Genomic DNA, 22,469 nt, shown 5'->3' with positions numbered 1-22,469 from the left:
TGTGACCTGTTGCAAGCCATAATTTCTGCACCTATGCAATAAACTGTAAATTCAAAAATTATTGCCATTTTGCTATTTTGGATTTAAAATGCAAACTTTAATTTTACAATATAGAAAAAAAATCCTGTTAAATTCATATTTCAAAATGAGTTTAAATTATTGCCTTTACAAATCTGCGACATTTTTCACAATAATTTCTGTCTTTACAGTATTATAACCCATTTTTTTGTGGCAGTGGAATTCCACAAACCTTTATCCCAACATAATGTATCTATTGTAAATTTATTGATCCTGAACATGCATGAAATATTTTCCACTGGCCATTAGATATCCAACAATCAATCGATAAATTGCAAACTTACTGAATCTTTAAGATCCCCTAACTCATCAGCTGATTTTCCTAGTACAAGTTCTGCTGATTCTTGGAAACAAGTCACCCACTGGTTGTCAGAGAAGTCAGCCAGATTTGCCTACAATATTAAACAAAATATGCACCAGATAAGACAAAAAGTATGAGCAAATTTCACTTTAGAGTAAATGTTCTATACAATGGTGAAAATCAAAACTGAAACAAATGTATATACAATATGTATTTGATCTTTAAAAACAAAGGTTAATTTTCCAATGCAATAAAACATCCATATTCCTTCTTTTGGAAATTATGTCATGTTGTTGGTGGCATGATTGGGATTATATCTATTTCTGATCTACTGTAAATTCAAAAATTATTGCGTGCATTTATTATTGCGATTTTGTCATGATAAACTAAAGTGCAATTTTGATTTTTGCGATATTGAGAAAAATCCTGTTTAATTCAAATAAAAAAATTTAAAATACAAGTTTAAATTATTTCATTTATAACCCTGTTGCAATTTTCGCAATATTAAAAACATCACAATAATTTCTAGATTTACAGTAAATAATTAGAAGGTAGAAAACACTTGAAATTATGCTGTCATGTTGCTGGTCCCATGGTTGGCATGAAATCAATTTTTGTTCTATCTGATCTGAAGGTAAAAACCTGGGAAATATTTTCTCCCCATTTTATTCACATCGTTTGCATTTTTTTGTAACGGCATAGTGATCGAGAGTGCAAAAATATGCAAGAGTTTGGTAAATAGGAAGTTGTTGAGTGATCAATCTGTAACGCATCACACGGTATAGCTGACTTATATGGACATGAAACTAAATTTCAGAATTCCTTGAATTGTAGTTCCTGAGAAAAATGTGACGAAAATTTTCAACTTGGCTATCATGTGTAAAATCATACAAGTGTCGGTAAACAGGAAGTTGTCGAGTGATGAATCTGAAAACGCATCACACGGTATAGCTGACTTATATAAACCCTGAAACCAAATTTCAGAAATCCTTGTATTGTAGTTCCTGAAAAAAATGTGACGAAAATTTTCAACTTGGCTATCATGTGTAAAATCATACAAGTGTTCGGTAAACAGGAAGTTGTTGATTAATGAATCTGAAAACGCATCACACGGTATAGCTGACTTATATAAACCCTGAAACCAAATTTCAGAAATCCTTGTATTGTAGTTCCTGAGAAAAATGCGACGTAAAATGTTCATGGGATGGACTGACGGAAGGATGGATGGATGGACAGACAGAGGTAAAACTTTATACCCCCTTATTTAAAGCGGGGGTATAATAATAAAACATGGTCATACAATCCACAGTAATTGAGATCAGAAATAAATACTTACAGATAGAATCATTCTCCATTTAAAGTTTGGCACTTCATGATTACATTTTTCACATCTAAACATACCATTTCCTTGGTCAATGAGTTTCTTATTACAAGCTTCTTTGGGGCAAGCCTACAATCATATTGATAAAATATTAAATAACATTGAAAAATATTGCAACAAACCTACAATTACATTTAAAAATTTGTTCCGCGGAACATAGTGTCTTGCCTTGCCTTCTTTTGCTGTTGTCTATGGGGAAAAATTATTTAATATTTAATATTTTCCTCTAGAAAATATCTTTTGATCGTAAGAAGCTTCTGTCCAAGTTTGGTAAAAATTCAGGATGGTGAATGAATCTAATAAATGTTTCAAAAACTTAAACTGCAGACTGTATGTAATGTTAACTGAAAGAAAAACTTAAGTACATTTATAAGCAATAAATAGCCTGGTGCATGTGTAGTGTAACGTTCAGTTAGACGTCACGATTTTTGCATAATGTCTAAGATTTTAAAACGCTATTTTAGTTATTTTCCTCTTTAAATATGTTTACGAAAATTATACCAATCGAAAGAGAATCATTTGTAGATTAATTTCATCTGTTTTTTTATTCAACATTTGTACATTAACACTTACCCTCCGAATGTTAAAAACTCGGCGACGTTTCCGATATTTATACGCGGTATGATAGTTGGACAGCGTAAATTTAGAGCGATCTCGAGTTCTGACTAAATTTGCCACCTTCGCCCGTTTGTTTACACATTTAAAATTAACATAAAATGAAAGCGCGTATTTTAAGCTTTATTTTCGTATAACTTTCTTGAAGATATAACTGTATCAAAATTTAAATTTAAAAAACAATTTCGTTTAAAATTTTCAATATTAATTTTATAAAAGTAATTGATAAAAGTTATATGTGTAAAAAATTTAAAACTAGCTCTTTCCAAACAGTAACTAGTCAAAAGATGCGAAACTAAAGCGATACTGACTTTACTTCGTTGAAAAAAGGTCACGACCTTCAAAATTTTCTGAAAGTCGATAACGTTCCAGATAAAAATGAATTCGATTTCTGTAGCCGCAGCGCAAATAAATGGCGTGTTTAAATCAGTAGAAGACGCGTGTCAGACATAAATTATGCGTTCGTGATTCAGTTACGAGATATTCTTCGGTACGAACAACAAAATATACAAGAAAACTTACCGAGTCTTCTTAAGAAAGTAAACTCAAGAGTAAAGATACCAAGTAAAATAAGTGATTTGATAAGGAAGATAGAAAACAAGTTTGATAAAGCAAGTACAGAAGAATTAAAAGAAAAAGTTTTAAGAGAAGTTCTTTTGTTGTCAGAAGATTCAACCGTCATAGGAATTCATTGCTCAAAATTCAGAATTTTTTCAAATAATTTGTATAATTTTGTTTGTGGTCAAGTCACGAACTTGAAAAGTTTCGTAGCTCAAATAATTACACTTTCACAGAATTAACAAAGTGGGTTCATCATATAGTGGGGCTTAAAAGCGAAACTTTTTCAGAACATGCCATGCGTTACTCCGTTAAATCTTTATTAAAGAATCGTTTAGATATGAGTAGAAAGGGCTATAGCTTTTCGGAACAGTTTTTGAATGAAACATATACATACCCAAAAATGGTAACTAATAAAGCAAGCTCAACAGACAACTTGGCAGAGGGTTGTGAAAATCCTAAGTGTTCGAAACAGAAATTAAAAACAATAAAGTGCTGTCAACAAATTCAAAATTTAAATTACCAACTTCAACATGAAAAAGAAGAAGTTGAAGAAGAACTTACACAAGAATATAAGGAAAATCAGCAATTATCTGATCAACTAAATAAAATCATAAAAGATAAAACAATATCAGACAAAGAACTTTCAGACTTGAAACAAAAATATGAAACTGTTATTAACAAACTTCAAAAGTATAATACTAGGAACATTAACAAAACAATTCAGAGAAGAGACACTAAATTAGAGACAATAAACAAAACTTTAACAAATGAAAAAGAAAAATCTTCCTTTATGGAAGAAAGCATAACGCAAAGTGAACAAGTGAAACTGCGAGCTACTGCTCACTGATGATACCCCCGCCGCAAGTGGATAATATTAATAGTGTAAAAATATGCAAGTGTTCGGTAAACAGGAAGTTGTCGAGTGATGAATCTGAAAACGCATCACACGGTATAGCTGACTTATAAAAATCCTGAAACCAAATTTCAGAAATCCTTGTATTGTAGTACCTGAGAAAAATGTGACGAAAATTTTCAACTTGGCTATCATGTGTAAAATCAGACAAGTGTTCGGTAAACAGGAAGTAGTCGAGTGATGAATCTGAAAACGCATCACACGGTATAGCTGACTTATATAAATCCTGAAACCAAATTTCAGAAATCCTTGTATTGTAGTTCCTGAGAAAAATGTGACGAAAATTTTCAACTTGGCTATCATGTGTAAAATCATACAAGTGTTCGGTAAACAGGAAGTTGTCGAGTGATGAATCTGAAAACGCATCACACGGTATAGCTGACTTATATAAATCCTGAAACCAAATTTCAGAAATCCTTGTATGGTAGTTCCTGAGAAAAATGTGACGAAAATTTTCAACTTGGCTATCATGTGTAAAATCAGACAAGTGTTCGGTAAACAGGAAGTTGTCAAGTGATGAATCTGAAAACGCATCACACGGTATAGCTGACTTATATAAATCCTGAAACCAAATTTCAGAAATCCTTGTATTGTAGTTCCTGAGAAAAATGTGACGAAAATTTTCAACTTGGCTATCATGTGTAAAATCATACAAGTGTTCGGTAAACAGGAAGTTGTCGAGTGATGAATCTGAAAACGCATCACACGGTATAGCTGACTTATATTAATCCTGAAACCAAATTTCAGAAATCCTTGTATTGTAGTTCCTGAGAAAAATGTGACGAAAATTTTCAACTTGGCTATCATGTGTAAAATCAGACAAGTGTTCGGTAAACAGGAAGTTGTCAAGTGATGAATCTGAAAACGCATCACACGGTGTGGCTGACATATATAAATGTTGATACCAAATTACAGAAAGGGTGGATGTGTAGTTCCTGAGAAAAATGTGACGAAAGTTTCATGGGACGGACTGACTGACTGACGGACGGACTGACGGACGGACTGATGGACGGACGGACGGACTGACAGACAGAGGTAAAACAGTATACCCCCCCTTTTTTAAAGCGGGGGTATAAAAAGAAATCTTAGTCTTAAAAGAGGATAAAAGAAATTTACAAAAAAGAATATCATATCTTAAGTCAAAACCAGAACTTTTTGAAAATAAACAGAATGAAAATATTTCTAAATTGCGTGATGAAAACAAGGAACTTCAAGAATCCAATGCCATCCTACAGGAAATAATTGAAGAATGCACAAAAATACCTATTTTTAAAACGAGAAAAGATGGGTCGCGAGAGTTTTGTGATGAAATGAAAAAAACATATATGGAATTAATATCATTAGGTGTAAGCTGTAACATGTGCAGCAATGTAATTAAATCAGTCATAAAAAATATGACTGGTCAAGAACTGAATGATATGCCAGAAGTTACATTTGCTAAAAGAATGGCTCTGCAAGCTAATTTGATGGCAAAATTTCAATTGGCAGATACTATTTTAAGCAAGGACTCTGCAAACACGTTGCAGTTTGATGGCACAAGCAAGTGGGGGGAACATTTTTTTACTTTTGACATAACAACTTCAGAAAAAACATATTCAGCAAGTTTGATGGACTTAGCAACAGAAAACAGTGCAACACAATTAAATGCAACAAAAGCATTGTTTAACGAATTAGGTGAAATTTATGTATCATTGACTAATGAAAAAAATCCTGAAATATTAACAAAAGTCATTAGCAAAATGGTAAAAACTATTCATAATACTATGAGCGATAGAGGTCCAACAAACAAACCGTATGTTAAGCTATTTGAAGAATGGCGTAAATCATTATTACCCAAAGCTTTAGAAAACTGGGAAACTTTAAATGAAGAATGTCAGCAATCAATTATAGATATTCATGATTTTTATTGTGGTTTACATTTACTTACAAATTTTGCTGATTATTCTAACAAATCGTTGAAAAAATTTGAAGAAATTAGTACAGCAGAAAAAATTGGTATGAAAACTTTGTCACAATTTAGTAATTGGGGTACAAGGAGTGAGTCTGCTGCGCAAAGATTAATACGCTCGTGTTGTAACTTATTGCAAATACATGGTTGTGAAACTGCCGGTAGGCCACAGCAATTTAATGCCTATTTATTTGAAAATGGTTTAAAAAATTATCTTGTACCTTTCCGTGGGAATAGGTTTAACATTTCATTTCAAAATGCAAGAGCAGTATATGGTCATTTGACACATATCCAAGATTTTATTGAAATGTATGGTACAGGTAACAATCTGTTACTATCTGTGAATGCTGACCTTGAATCCAAAATTGCCCTTGCTGGTGTTAGAGCTCTTAGTTTAGTTGATGTCCATATCAATCGTCCACTATGGAAACTTCTTGATTGTAATGATGTATCTATAACTGACATGTCACAATATTACCAAAAGTTACATGATAGTATTTCAAATTTAGTACAAGATTCTTCTCCGATGTTTGATGAAAATTATCAAATGTTTGAAAATTACCCTCCCGAAAAAGATTTGTTTGATTTCTTTGCTTTACATGCTGTGGAAGAAAATAATGAAGAATTGGATGTTTTAACAACACAGGCTTTAGAACTTATATTGGCCAGTATTTTAAGCGTTATTAAAAGGCAGTTAGTTGATCACTTAACTGGAGGGAAGCATTCTGATCCCAATGAGGATTTGATGCTGATTAGTAAATCTGTTCCTAAAACAAACCAATCAAATGAATCAAATTTTGGTCAGTTAGACAGAATTAAAAGATTCAAACCTAATGCAACCACGGCTCATATTGAAGGAATGGTTTTATATGTTAATAATAAAACTTCTGATTGGCTTGACACGCAATGTAATGAGGCTGATAATATGCAAAAGGTATCTAAATTGTTGCCAAAATTTATAGAAAAGTGGCGACAAAGATCCAAAGATATTAAAAAAAAAAGGATTGAAATGTTACAAATAAGAGCCGATGAAATCAAAAGAAAGAAAATGAAAAAAATTGCAGAGAAACAAAAGATAATAGATAACATATTCAGATATGGACAATGCAAAACTGAAGCGGATGTAAAGAAACTTCTATCAAAATTTAAAACTTTTCATATGAAATAATTTGCTTTAAAATTTCAGTTAAAGTATTATAAATGTGTTTTAAGTTTTGAAGGAAATAATGTGTTTTACAAATTTTCATCTGAAGGAAAGGCATTTAGTGTAGAAATGTTAAAAAACAATCTTATCAAAATTATTCAAAAATATTCTTCTAATATACATATTGGTGTAGAAATTGACTTAGATGTCCCTAGGAAAGAAGAACATTTAAGACCATTAACAGAAAGAAATGAATTATTAAAGTCGGAAAAGGACAATTTAAAAAATGTCAGGGTTGTAAAAAAACAAAGCGCAGTTTTAAGCAAAAACGGTCTACATAATTCCAACAAAACAAGGAAACGTAAGCTTGAAAATGAAAAGGAAGTAACTTCAGCGGTTAAACATGTTAAAAAACATAAGAGAAGCCATGATGTAAAAATCAATACAAATATGACTTTTATTAGTAATTATAAAGATTTTAAAGTAAATCAGTGGATTGCTGTCGCAGGTCTTTCAGATTGGTATATAGGTCAGGTTGAAGACATTTTATCAGAAGAAACTGCTACTGTTAATTTTATGGAACGATCTAATACAAATACATGTACATTTAAGTGGTGTTCACCACCAGCAGTGGAAACTACTTTTATTAAAACTGTTATTCATTTTGATTTTGATAATGCAATTGGACCAAATGATTCTTCTCTTCGATCATGGAAGCTGGAAAAAAAATGTTTGCAATCAATCACTACCAAATATAGAAATTACTGCTCTAGTTCTAACTAAATGTGAAAGGTTTTTTTGTTGATAGTGTTGTGAAGTTCTTCCTACTTACAGGTCTTATTTATTATTAATTATTAATAAATATGTGGTAATTCAATTTTCTGATTTTATATGCATTTTTTTTTTTGGAGGTTTTGCATTGAAAAGAATATTTGAAAAAAGGTGACAATTGACAGTACATGCATAATCACAAAAACAAATATATACTAACCAACTACATGTACATGTGTTTTGAGAATATACTTTAACAATGTTTAAAAATGAAAAGAAAAACTCAAAAAGTCATTATAAACCAAAAAAAATTAAGGATGATATATATTAGCAAATGAGACAACCATCCACCATCTACCAGAGTCAGTGACCGATATTTATCCGCATACTGATACAGCCTTCAACAATAAGTAAACTCAATACTACAATAATTGTATCAATAAATGTCACTCAGTCAGTGTTTCTTATATTCAAGCTGTTCAGATTCATTAAAGATGTATGAAGATTTGGTCGTAACAACTTGATATTTTTTTATTTTTTTTTACAATTTCAGAATTTATACTGTTGCTATGGAAACAAAAATACATATATTATCATATTTTGTAAGCATTTTTAACTCTAAAATTGTCATAAAAATAAACCTTATCTTTTGTAGTTACAGAAAAGTTTCAACATTTTGAATTTTTATCATTTGAGAAGAAATTTTCACGAAAAATACGAAATAATGCTTTCTGTTGCCATGGTAACTGAAAATTTTATAATCAAATATCAGAAAACAACAACAGAAATTGAACCCCTCAACTTGTTTTATCAATAAACTAACAATTCCTATAAAAAAGCTGACTTATGTAGATACTATTGCAAGTAAAAAGCCCTCAAAGCAGTTATTTTCATTTTTTTCTGTTTCGTTACCATGGTAACTATGGATTTTTTTTCAATTTCCAACACAAAAAAAATTCAATTCTTATACTCATTTAAGGTTCTTATATTTCTTTATATGTATTTAAAATTTTACATCAAAAGGTTGAGGCATTAAAAAGTTGTTATTTTCATTATTTGCTTTTTGCTTTTTTAACTGTTTTCGGTGCCATATTACTGTATTAAAGTTATCATAGAAACGGTCTAAAAATATAACATATTCAACACATTCAAAATGTCGTACCTCAAAAACTATACATCCAATCTCCATGAAATAAAATGTAGTTTCTTTCTTTTTAAAAGATCTTTCAAATGCATTAAAGATAACTGAAATATGACTAATGAAATATTTGGCTGCACCAGGCTACAATAAACGGATAAACAGGAAATACATTTTTACAAAATTTCCTTCTAAATACTAGCTTTTGATCATAAACAAGCTTCTGTCCAAGTTTGGCATGTTTGGTACAAATCCAGAAAATTTTAAGAAATTTAACCAGAGTGAATGTAATGTTCACTGGTAGAAAAACTAAGTCCATTTATAAGTAAAATATGGATAAACAGGATTTTTTTTTTACAAAATTTACTTCTGGATACTATCTTATTATGACAAACAAGCTTCTGTCCAAGTTTGGTAGAAATTCAGGATAGTTTAAGAAAGTTATAAAAACTTTAACCAGAGTGAATAATGGTAGACTATAGTAATATTTTTAACAGCTACTGATTAAACTCGTATTGATTTATCAAGTACAAAATGGATTTTATAGGTAAATGCAATTTCCTGAAACATATGTTTACTTTTATCCTTGCTAAGAGGTCATAAATCAAAGTGATGGAAATCACTCATGGAAAGATTAGAAGAGTACTGTAGTTTGAATTATTTCATATTAAGGGTGAAAATGAACATTAATAAAGCACTATTGCTGAAAATTGCATCAACAGCAGTCCAGTATGAGAATAAAATGAGCTCAAATTAAATAATATGGGTCTCTTAATTTGCACAATTTTATTTAAACTGCAGTTTATATCTTATCGAAATAATGTTGCCTGTTCTGAACATGTTTCAAAAAAAACAAAAAATTGCAAATCAAAAATTCTTCTAGTAAATGTTACCAACTCTCCTTGTAAGACATAAAATCTAGACCAACAGCTAAAAACATTAAAGTGTCAACAAAAATAATCTAAAAATGTTGTTTTGGGGCATTTTGTTAGTTGAAACAGAGGTTATATGACATTGAAGATTAAAAGTTGTAGAGTGCCTTTTGATCAATGTTTAAAGTATTTTTCAACACAGGGCATTGAAAATGTACTTTTTCAACATAAACAAATTAAAAAACTTATTTTATTGAAATGTGGATTCTTTCTTGATTGCAAAAATATGTATTCACTTCCAATAAAAATTCAAATGACTAAAATAGACATAATGATTGATGGGGAATAAACAAATAAACAATGGTTTGTTATAATTAAAAGTTTTAAAATTTTAAAACTGTTTCAAGCCAATTCCTGGTAAAAAAAAAAGTGAACTAATCTAAATTGTTGATTAATTACAGATGATTATTGGAAATTTTTCAAGTAAATTATAGGCCTTACTTGAATACCTTTTATATTATATTCATATTTATATTCATATTTCATTTTTTTTTAAAAGATCTTGTTAATCCATTAATCATTTACAGTGTTCCAGCTAGGTTTTCAAAAGGGCAGGGTGCCAATCCTGAAAAGGGCATTTAACGCGCGATATGATAATATGAAAAGGGCATATTTTAATAAAAGATGTTAATCAAACATTTGTGTTTATTCGTTGAATCACAAGTTATACAAGAACAACATCTTTATCCCATATAGAACTCTATCTTTCTACTTTTAAGGCTGAAAAACTTGTCAAGCAGCTTGTCACACAAGTTTTTTTATCATTGCTTGGCACAGTTGAACTTTATATGCAGTATGTTTTGAAAGGAGATCTGTTTCATACTGTTTCTATGGTCTACCACATTTTACCAGTTTCACCTTTCTACCCCTGCTGTGCTTGATGGCAATACAGCACAAAACAGCTGTGCTCAGTAAATTCACAATTTTAGGATATAAAGCAACAGTGAAAAATAGTATCAAAAATAAAGAATACAGAAAAAGATGACCAAGGCACCCTACCAACACTGCTACTAAGACCCTCTTTAACTTTTCCCATAACTCAAAATAAATACCTAAACATATATATTCTTAAGCAAGAAGTATGGAGACACATTTTATAATATGTAAATGGGTTACTCAATGCTAGGAAAAAAATCAGATTGAGTTATCTTTCTTTATTCGGGTGTGCTCCTTCTTTGGAGGATTATAAACAGTACGTAAATATGATGTAAATATGATCACAATATGGCGACCGATTTTGTTATTTTCGTATCAAAAATGAAGGCAGTCAATGACAAATACGTCTGAATTTTCTGTTTATTTTACAGAAAACAAGTAAAACAATGTCTTCAACGAGTTTATAATGGTTTTCCAACTTTCTGTCATTACGTTTCTTCCATGAAACTACGGTAAACATCGCAAATTGTGCCTAAGTTGTTGTATGCACATTTCTTCAAAGATAATTGCCGACTGACCGATTCTATTTGAACGAATTAATGTTGATGATCATTAATGACCCATCCGATAAACGGATTACCTATAACAACAGATTATGACACCAGTTGTAACCATTGATTAGCTTGGGGTGGTAAACAAAGTCATAATCTTTTCCCCAGGTAAAATTTAGTAATTAGCGTATCATTCAATACGCAAATTAATATGCAATCGATCTGCAAAAAAGGCAGGGCGCCCTGGAAACTGTAAAAAGGGCACAGGGCGCCACTCGGAAAAGGGCGGGCGCCGCGCCCTCTGAAAACGGCCTAGCTGGAACACTGATTTATCTTTCAGATATAATTCACAGAATCACTTTATGTAATGTAGATCAAGAGTAATTGGCAATAAATAAATCTATCATCCTTATATATATGTATTCAATTATGAGGTCAAATATTTGTATATTCAGATGTATATTGCAGGGTTTGTATAATTATGTAAGACTGAGGTTGATAAGTAATGTGGTCAATTTGATTGACAGTTTAGGAGGTGGGGCATTGTAATTAAAGGTCTACCTTGTCTCCGATTGTCTAGTGATAATGACAGTTGTCAATCATACTAGTTTTATATCAATACCCAATTACCTAATCAAAATGTTTTAAATGAACTGCTCCAATAATATACCCATTTTTTTCAGTTTATGTGTGTATTATATGCACATACATGAGAACCATAGAGAACTATATTTCAGTGTGAATACATATAGTAACAGTAGCTAACCTGTCGTGTTGTTAGGAAGGCCGGTGCCTTAGTAAAGATTTCCAAAAATTGGGGTACTACTTTCAAACTCCAGACCTACTCAACAAAACAAAAAACTGGATTTGGTGTATTGAGCACAAATTTCGTACTTTGAATACAGAGGAAATTTTTTAAATCGTACACCATATTATCCTTCATAAGAAATTGTTTGAGGGCTATTCCAGAAAAAAATGTATGGGGGGGTTGGAAGGCATATTGTATTAATAATACATGGGTGATGGGTATCAGAGCAACTTTTCACACTATTATGCACTATAATTCTCAATTACAATTGTCTGGGTGGTGGGTGCGGACAAAAACTGCCTTCCAACCCCCCCATACATTTTTTTCTGGAATAGCCCTGAGTAAAACACTGCCACTCGTTATTTTATTCTTAAAATAGTAGTGTCTTTTTATGTTTTCCTTTTTTTGCCATGGCATTGTTAATTTATTTATGACTAGAGTTTGAATGTCACTTTGTTATCCTTTGCCCCCATTTAACAAGAATACCTACCCTATACATACAGTTCTCTTTACGTAAGAATATAACCGTTCCTTTACTGGTGAAATAATCGGCCTTATCTCCTTGCCCAATACTGTTGTCAGCCTTAATTTCACTGAAACATTTCCAGTTTGTAGAGGAACCTAAAATGGAAATGTTCCAAGTAATTCATTTTATTACCATATAAATATTGTTAGTTTCAGAGGAATTTTTCATTTTAAAAAGGACTGAATTTGATAGGTTTTATTTTCAGTAATCTTAAAACATAAAACTAACTAGAGGCCTTATTTTCAAAGAAACTACCAGTAACTAAAATGCTAATTTTACTCACATAATATATTTTCAACAAGAATGTGTCCAAAGTACACGGATGCCCCACTCCCACTATCATTTTCCATGTTCAATGGACCGTGAAATTGGATAAAAAATATAATTAGGCATTAAAATTAGAAAGATAATATCATAGGGAACATTTGTACTAAGTTTCAAGTTGATTGGACTTCAACTTCATCAAAAACTACCTTGACCAAAAACTTTAACCTGAAACATGCACTTTCATTTTCTATGTTCAGTGGACCGTGAAATTGGGGTCAAAAGTTTAATTTGGCTTTAAAATTAGAAAGATCATATCATAAGGAACATGTGTACTAAGTTTCAAGTTGATTGGACTTCAACTTCATCAAAAACTTTAACCTGAAGCGGGACAGACGGACGAACGAACGAACAGACGAACGAACGAACAGACGGACGGACGGACGAACGAATGGACGCACAGACCAGAAAACATAATGCCCCTCTACTATCGTAGGTGGGGCATAAAAATATATATATGGCTAAGTATTCAGTAAAGTGCTGTTTCAATGGGTGTCCCAGAAAAATGCATTTTTTTCATATTTTAAATTATTTTGAGTTTTAATGCAGGTAGCTAATCAATTCACTGCATGATGAAGAGATAATATAAACAGTCTCATATGAAAAGTTTATTGTTGAATAAAGTATTTTATAAATGAAGTGTTGAATTCCCTATTTTTTGCATGCTTATTTTGTGACATGGTCGAATGACCCAAAATCAAAATTGTTTTATTAACCTTTTTGTATGAATGGCAACTAGGTAAAAAGGATTTTCAGGTAAAACAATAGGGTTGGCAAGGTTAAGGACACTAAAACATGAAAAATCAGGATTAAAAACAATTTTAAATGGTCATGTTGTTGGACGAACATTTTCTGTCTTCTTCCTATGTGAAAATGAAGTATAAGTTATGTAACAATAGAGGGCAATTAAATGCACAAAATATCTTGAGGCTTGAGCTTATTAACTAAAATGTGATAATTCATCATGAAGTTACAGCAGAAAGTTTTATTTTTTTCAGGAATTGTCATTAAAGTTTACTCTTGAAAAATCTGTCCAACCGTTACGGACGAAAATTTCAATTTTCATTTGCAAGTTGCCAACTCAGTTTAAGTTTTTTTTAATGTTTATGACAACAAATTTTACGACAATCGTGATGTGCATACGGTATTGCTGTCAACTGTTCCTTTTTACTTGAGGTCAACGACATTGAAGGGGTGAACACTCTTTCTGTCCAACCAAGAGATGGAAGTTACATCCAACATTTGTCCAAAAAAATGTTACGTCCAACATCCAAGATATTCTCTAAAATGGCTACCACAAGTCACAGAATCAATTTCGCTTCTACTTTGACAATTACTTAACCTTAAATACTACCATATAAATGAAAAATAAAGAGGTTTTAAACTGTTGACAGTCTAAATTTGACATAATTTTGAAAATTAGGACGTAACAAGAGTCCATTAATTTTCTGTTGGACGAACCGTAGGACAAAATCTTCTAATGTCGGACGTAACAGCTTTTTAAAAGTAAAAAGAACCTTGTTAACAACTAACAAGTCCACATAAACTAAAAAATAGTTCTCAGACCCTTCCTAGTCTCTTCTTAAGAGGTGTCATTTTTAAATTCCCATTAGGATCAGTAAATTAATGAATTCTGTCCTATGTTTGTCCGACAGGGAATATAATCTGTCCTATGTTTGTCCTACAGTTTTTTATGGTTTTGTTTTATCCATTTATTTAATAATGAACCATTTTACCTCTTGCTGAGGAACACCAGCTGTAGATATTAGTATAAACAGCATAGTTTTGATTTTGTTTTTGACTTTCAATGATGCAAATGGAACAAATTCTCATCCAAAAATGTCCCCGTTTGTCCGACATATTTTAAGATTTTTCCAACTTATAAGTTAGTTTCTAAAAAAATTTAACAAAATGATATACTTTAATTGAAGATCTTATGAACTGTCAGAAAAAAATTGATATATTTATTAACTAGGCCTTCATATAAAAGGAAAATATTCAATTTTTCAATGTCCTGTTACGTCCAACATAACCTCTGTCCAACATGCTATTTAGGTCTAATTTTATGTTTTCTGACTAAATAACTATCTTTTTACATGTAAAACCCTAAACTAGAATCATTCTCCTTTCAGAAAATCATGTTATTAAGATTGAAACAGCTACTTTTAAAATCATACATGTTGTCACACACTAACAACACTATACTGAATACTTAGCCATATATGAAGTAAAAGTTCAATAATAAAGTTGTGTTTTTTTTTTTATATGTAAGAATAGTTGTTTACCCTAACACCTGTGGATTACTCCTATAATATTTGTTTAACATCTTAACTAATCTCTGATATAACCCTGTTTTCCTATTCCTTAGCCATATAAGCTTCTCCTTTTCCAGCTTGACAACCCTATTCATAGAGTTCAGCATAATTTATGTTATATTTTAACCCCTATTTCCCCTACCTCAAATGCCATGTCCACTTTCTTAAATTAAATTTTTAAATTAAATAACCTCCCCTGCCTGCTTTACCCTGTACAAGTAGCATAACCTCCCCCATTGACCTTAATACCCAACCCCCTACAATTTACATTACCTCCTCCGCCTGAGCCACCACCTTCATTGCGGTAAGTCTGGAACTCTGACGACTGTCCATCACGGTCATACCATCCTCGTAATATGTGAGCTTCTTTGATGTCTGGGTTTATCAACATTTGACTTGATGCCAAAACTGATGCTGAACGACCTGTAATGATATGAACTAATTTTTAACCCCTGTTACTGACTTTAAAACATTTATCATTAAATGACAGTGCTACTATCCTTACAAGCCCAACTACAATTAAGATTAACATCAAGTTTTAATTAAGAAAAGTGTCAATGGTGTTTCACAATGGTGACCATTCTGGACTTTCATCAAAGAACTAATTAAACTAGGTCGAGTAAAAAAAAATTCTCTCAGAAAATCTAGACATTTCAAAAATACTTATTTCATTCTGGAATGGATAGTCTAATTACTTATCCAGCTGTGTGTAGATATACAGATATACAAAAGAAGATCAATTTGACATTAGTTACAGAATACTTGGTTGTCTAATATTACATAATGTTTGATAGGTTGGTATAACACAATTACTGTAAATTCAGAAATTTTTGTCTGCATTTGTAACAGGCTATTCCATAGAAATGTATGTGGGAGGTCAGGATAGGAATTAATGTTTAATTATTGAATGTGTGTCATGGGTCTTTTTTTCAGTATGTGTCTATTACCATAATGCAAAATTATCTAAACAAGAATGTGTTCAAAGTACATGGATGCCCAACTCACACTATCATTTTCCATGTTCAGTGGATTGTGAAAATCCCTTCCTACCCTCCCACAAACATTTAAATGGAATAGCCCTTATTGTGATTATTGAACAAGGGACAAAAATGGGAGATTAATTATTGCCATGTTTATCAAATTTTCCACCAAAAAAATAATGCTATAAAATGTGACTTCAGTCATCACATAACTTGTTTGAATTTTACAAAAAAAAAACAAACAAGAATGTGTCCCAAGTACACGAATGCCCCATCCGCACTATCATTTTCTATGTTCAGTGGACCGTGAAAATGGGATTAAATCTCTAATTTGGCATTAAAATTAGGAAGATCATATCATAGGGAACATATGCACTAAGTTTCATGTTGATTGGACTTGATCAAAAACTACCTTGACCAAAAACTTTAACCTGAAGCAGGACAGATAAACGGACGGACGAATGATGGCACATACCAGAAAACATAAGGCACATAAATGGGGAATAAAAATTCCTAGGCCAAATGTTTTTAATTTGTACTATTTTTTCTCCTTTGATTTGATCCAATCGATTTATGTATTCTATTGCTAAACTTACCTCCATAATCTGACAGCTTTGCTCCTTTAACTGCCAATACTGGACAACCAGAGCCATCAAATGTCTGGGCCTGCAATATATCAAATTATTATATTTCTAGGAATACATGCATGCTTTGAATTCAATATTTAAATATAAAGAACACATCTATAATTAAGGAATAACAGTACTGTAGTTTAAGAGTTGTCATCATCAATTTGCAATTTGATGGTTGCCGTTGCTAATGCAGTTTTAAATGGCTATGAGTATACAAGACAGTAAATCAGATATTTGTGACCATCAGATCACTTTGAAATAAAATAAAACAACATTTTTTTTAATTGATGCCAGTATGATCATAATGATGGCTCAAACTCTTTATATGTTTATTTTTTATATAAGTCATTTATTTTATGAAGGTTTAATAATTATTGAGTGGTGTTTAACACCACTTTCAGAAATATTAGCTTTTTTTTTGGCAGCCAGTTTTTATTGGTGGAAGAAGCCCAAGTGCTCTTAGAACCACTAGTTTTCAGAAGGAAAACTGACCATGCTTATGAATCAAGATTGGAGTAGACCATACCTCTAAACTAAAACACTTAGCCACTGAGACCCTTTTTATGAAAGTGACATGCAAGACTAGAATTTTATACGATAACTTTCTACCTTTCAGACTTACATCATTTCCCCACAATGTCAGGTTAACGACCATGCCTGATTGATCACACAACTGGACCTCTCTTTTGGTAATCTCCTTCTGACTGGCCTTACCAATGACTGTACCAACATCCCCACAAGATCTTATCACTCCAATCAGATCTAAAAAATGAAAATTTAAAATTATGTCCATATTTTCTGACCAATTTTCTGTATAATTAAGATTATAACATACGGGTGTAAGATTTCCTTGCTGTGTTGAAGACCCATTAGTAGCCTTCGGATGTTTTCTGCTCTTTCGTCTGTCTGTTGTCTTTAAAACACATTTCCTATTTCCATTATATGAATATGATCTAGTATATGAAAACAATGCTTATGTCATGTCACTTATGTGTGTATATCATGAGCTAATAATTTATGCCTGGTGACTTTTAAAATTTGGAATACGATCATCCTGCATTACTCTGCATGACTAAATGATAGATTGATTGTTGGTGTTTTAACGCCAATTTTGGGCTATTTGTGGTGGACAGTTTTTATTGGTGGAGGAAGCCGGATTGCTCCAAAAAAACATCGACCTACAATAAGGAAAATGACAACCCTAGTCAATTAGATTGGAGTTAACTTCTCTATATTTACATTCTTTTTAATGTATTAAACTGATTGAATAATATGTTGTTCTTTCTACATACTGCTTTCATTGAATAGACTTCATTAAACTTACCTATATTATTGCCAGGTGCTTTACTTTCTAATTCGTTAATTTTTACAAATTCAAATTTGACTGTCGGTAAATCAACATCTTCTGTACACAGCTCAACCGTCGTATCATTATTAAATGTCATTTCATAATCATTATTTATATTACTGTACTGTTTGTTTGCTGTCTTCAAAGTTCCTTTGCCAACAAAATAAACCTGCAAAATATAAAAAAAGTAATTTAAGAAGACAATTTCACTGAACAAGACATTTTTTACACCTTTGCTAATCTTGGTCACTTACTTTTTCTTATGTATTTATAATTAGTAATACTTGTAAGTGTCATATACAGTTGAGCTTTATGATCTGACCCCACCCATACAAAAACAAGTTAGGTGCAATCTACTATCCTATAGATTTACAACTGTTGGTTATATTGATAATTTCGAATCTTCATTGAAGGTTGAGCATGAAAGCTGTATTAATTAATTCTTTTGATGTGAATTTTGTATGCTAGAGTGGCATTCCTTTGTACTATATTTCAAATCATTTTATTGAATCTATGCAAGTATTGTCTAAAAATTATGATTAGAACCTATATAAATCATTTGAAACTTTTATGAAAAAGACTATATGAAAACCTAATTATACTATCTCCCCATAATTATAAAATGTTGGGAAAATTAACCAGAGTTATTTTACAATAATTACAAAGAAGAGCTAGCAAACAATTCTTAATTTTAGCTTAATTAACGTTAAAACAAGATTTCACCAAAAATGAATGCTACTTTATTCAATTATAAGGCCTTAGTTACCCAAATCTACAAATTCTATTTGATATTATGAATTTTGATGACATTAGATAAACATGCATACAACATTGTACAAGCTGTGTTTTGTGGTAATACACATGGTGTACAAGTTTCATATCATTTGGTTGAGGCAAATTAAGTTAGATAGATATAGGAAGATGTGGTATGAGGGCCAATGAGACAACTCTCCATCCAAGTAACAATTTATAAAGGTAAACCATTATAGGTCAAGGTACGGCCTTCAACACAGAGCTTTGGCTCACACCGGGCAGCAAGCTATAAAGGGCTTTTCATGGTATGGAAACTTGTGGTTTAATTTCAGAGAAATTCATACACTTTAACATAAGTTATTGTTTGAAAACAACAAAAATTATTATTTTGGGCCCCCTTTTTCGTCCCTAATTCATAAACTATTGGGACCATAACCCCAAAATCAATCCCAACCTTCCTTTAGTGGTATTGAACCTTCTTGTAAAAATTTATACAGATCCATACACTTAAACACAAGTTATTGTCTGTAAACTAGAACCAGGTGCTCCACAGGGCACAGCTTTATACGACTGCAGAAGTCAAACCCTGAACAGTTGGGGCAAGTATGGACACAACATTCAAGCTTGATATAGCTCTGAATTTGGATTGTGTTCAAATTTTTGACATAATATTAGTTTCTGACACAAAACAAATGTCAAGATCTTACAAATCTATTGCGCAATATTGTGCAATTAAAGATTTCTTCTTTTAACCTTTCAAAAATTTAATTATTTTGGGCCCCCTTTTTGATCCCCAATTCCTAAACTATTTGGACCATAACCCCCAAAGTCAATCCCAACCTTCCTTTAGTGGTATTGAACCTTGTTGTAAAAATTTATAGAGATCATTACACTTAAATACAAGTTATTGTCTGTAAACTAGAAAAATGCTTCTTTTTGGCCCTTTTTTCGTACATATTTGGAAAAATTAACCCCAACTGATTCCCAGCCTTCCCTGTGTTATATGGAAAAGTGTGGTACAATGTCAGAGAGATCCATACAGTTACACACAAGTTATTGTCTTCAAACTAAAAAAATGCGTGTTTTTGGCCCTTAATTCCTAGACTGTTTGCCCAATAAACCCTTAACCCTTTCAACGCTATACACGGCATATGCCGCGATGACAACAGATTTTTCATAAGGACTCTTAAACCATTCGGTTTTCATTCGGGTCCTCTCTAATTTTTCCTTGTATGAATCGAGGATATGCAAGGTCTCATTTGCGCTTGAAATCCGGCAATTTTTATTGTAAAATCATGCAGTAGAGGGAAAAATGAAGGAAAATAAAAACAAATATTTTGACAAATGCAAATGGCAGAAATCGGAAACGAAGCTGTAAATATGGAAATATTTCAGCATTTCTATGGTGAAACTGACGACGAGGATTACTTAAAAGGTTTCTTGTTATCTCAATGTGTTTATTACATTAAATTCGTGTGGGAAATATGATTTGATCGATCATTACGAGATGTAGAAAAAGGGGGAAAACGGAGGTTGACTGAAAATTTTGAGGACGGAGCCACTGATTTGTGCCATGATTACATAATACGTTGTGTATGGTGCAATACGCTACGGAGTCGAGCAATTGGTGTCTTCTTTATTATATGGCAGATAAAAAAACAAAATAGATGAAGACTAAAAGTAGTTTTTATTCAAAATTCAACACAAATGTAATAAATTACACCTTTTACCTGTTAATTACCTGAAAATGCAGGTAACCTGATAAAAATTTTACTGAAATAACTACCTAACATTACAGTTCATACTCTCCTGAGCATTTTTCATGCAATAACCTTTTCTGTATCTCTTATAATAAAAAAGATACAGCAGTCTGAAAAGGAATATACTGTTCTAATGAATGAACACAAAAAAAATGCAGCAGCAGCAGCCATTTTTCTATTTTTTTGTGTAGCGTTGAAAGGGTTAAAATAAATCCCAACCTTCTACTTATGGTAATTAACAATTTTGTACAATATCAGAACAATTGAAATACTAATACACAACTTTTTGTTCTGAAACTACATAAATGCTGTTTTTGTCCCCTTTGGGCCTCTAATTCCAAAACCTTTGGGACCATAACCCCCAAAATCAATCCCAAGCTTCCTTTTGTGGTTATAAACATTGCGTTAAAATTCTATTTATTTATTTTTACTTATTCAAAAGTTATTATCTGGAAACAATCCTTCTTCGGATGACGCTGACGACGTGATACCAATATACAACCAAATTTTTTTAAATTTTTGCGGTCATATAAAAAATGAGAAACACGTATGAACCACATAAACAGACGACAACCACTGAACACCAGATTTCTGACATAGGACAGGTGCAAACAAATGAGTAGAGAATGGAAACCAATTTTGGGATGTACAGATGTACAAGGTTAAAACTTGATGTCCCCTCCCCTATGGCTGGGGCATTAAATAATGTGTGTTTACCTTGTTGACCTCTAACATGTCATAGTATTTATCAATAGCCTCATTAAACCCTGTAGCTTTGATTTCTCCAGACTCGTCCAACAAATTAACACTAAACAGTCTTCCTTCTCCTCGTGAATTACTCCATGTTCGGATTCCAGATTTCTGTGTTACTCGAGCCCTGATACGCCATCTGTAATAAAATTTCATGCATGCATGATTTCAATATGTTCAATCATGGAAATTTAAGAATATTGTTTTTTTTTAAATAATAAATGTTCCTGTTTTTGAGCATCCAGGTGACCATCAGAAGATAATAATGATAATGTAGAAATGTGTTTTGTCTTCTTGCGTTTTTTATTTTTTTTTGTTTACTCACTGCTATCATATCAAAATTTACATGTACCTCATATCTCCTTCTACTAATCAATGTATGTTTTAAGGGCATACGATACAGTTACAGGGAAGGTAATGACGTTGCTAACGTAAACTGTTATTTTCGCGACTTCAAACTATGACATATCGGGAAAAGATGCATTTTTCGACTGGTTTTTATCATTCAAACTGATTTAATTTGAAAACGAGTGCATGGACCCCTATTTTTTAAAACAGCAACTTGTTTCATTTTGCAAGGAGATTATGTGACCCAAATTTTATAAAACTGTAAATAGCGCAATTTTTTTAATTTTGATAAACATGCAGCAAAAAATGACGTTTTTTCCTCTATTCATGAACATTTGATAAATATAGAGTTATTTCGGAATAAAAATTACATAATTTTCAATGATACTTATAAAATACAGAAATTACCGATTATTTAATAAAAAACAATTTGTGTTTATCTTTTAAAGCAAAAAAGTTACGTCGTTCTTTCGAAAAAGAAAATACGGACACAAATCTGAATTTTGAGCAAATAGACAAAATTTCGACCTCATTTTACTCAAAAAGTAGAACATGAAGGTATATTTTTTATGACATATTTGATTTAATCAGGTAAAAAATAGCCTATATGCAAATTTTCATCAACTTGTAAATACAGGTTCAAAACTGTATCGTATGCCCTTAATGACAAAATGGAATCTATGTTAAGAGCTTATTTCCTAATGCTTGCAGATTTA

General features: G+C 31.7%; 1 protein-coding gene across 2 annotated transcripts in view; it reads right to left on the bottom strand.

Annotated features, from left to right (window-relative positions):
• Nucleotides 1-22,469, bottom strand: part of LOC139527019 (replication protein A 70 kDa DNA-binding subunit-like) — a 55,186-nt gene that overhangs the window by 5,444 nt on the left and 27,273 nt on the right. For both annotated transcript variants that reach the window (XM_071322258.1, XM_071322259.1), the window contains exons 9-16: nucleotides 21,373-21,544; nucleotides 18,119-18,311; nucleotides 17,417-17,556; nucleotides 16,759-16,828; nucleotides 15,456-15,605; nucleotides 12,508-12,638; nucleotides 1,716-1,829; nucleotides 363-470 (exon numbers count right to left, since the gene is read on the bottom strand). In XM_071322258.1, coding sequence (XP_071178359.1) covers nucleotides 363-470; nucleotides 1,716-1,829; nucleotides 12,508-12,638; nucleotides 15,456-15,605; nucleotides 16,759-16,828; nucleotides 17,417-17,556; nucleotides 18,119-18,311; nucleotides 21,373-21,544 — 1,078 coding nt within the window. The remainder of the gene's footprint in view (nucleotides 1-362; nucleotides 471-1,715; nucleotides 1,830-12,507; nucleotides 12,639-15,455; nucleotides 15,606-16,758; nucleotides 16,829-17,416; nucleotides 17,557-18,118; nucleotides 18,312-21,372; nucleotides 21,545-22,469) is intronic.

This window comes from Mytilus edulis, chromosome 6 (genome assembly GCF_963676685.1).
Source record: "Mytilus edulis chromosome 6, xbMytEdul2.2, whole genome shotgun sequence".
Taxonomy (NCBI): Eukaryota; Metazoa; Mollusca; class Bivalvia; order Mytilida; family Mytilidae; genus Mytilus; species Mytilus edulis.
This window is presented reverse-complemented; position numbering and strand designations above follow the sequence as displayed.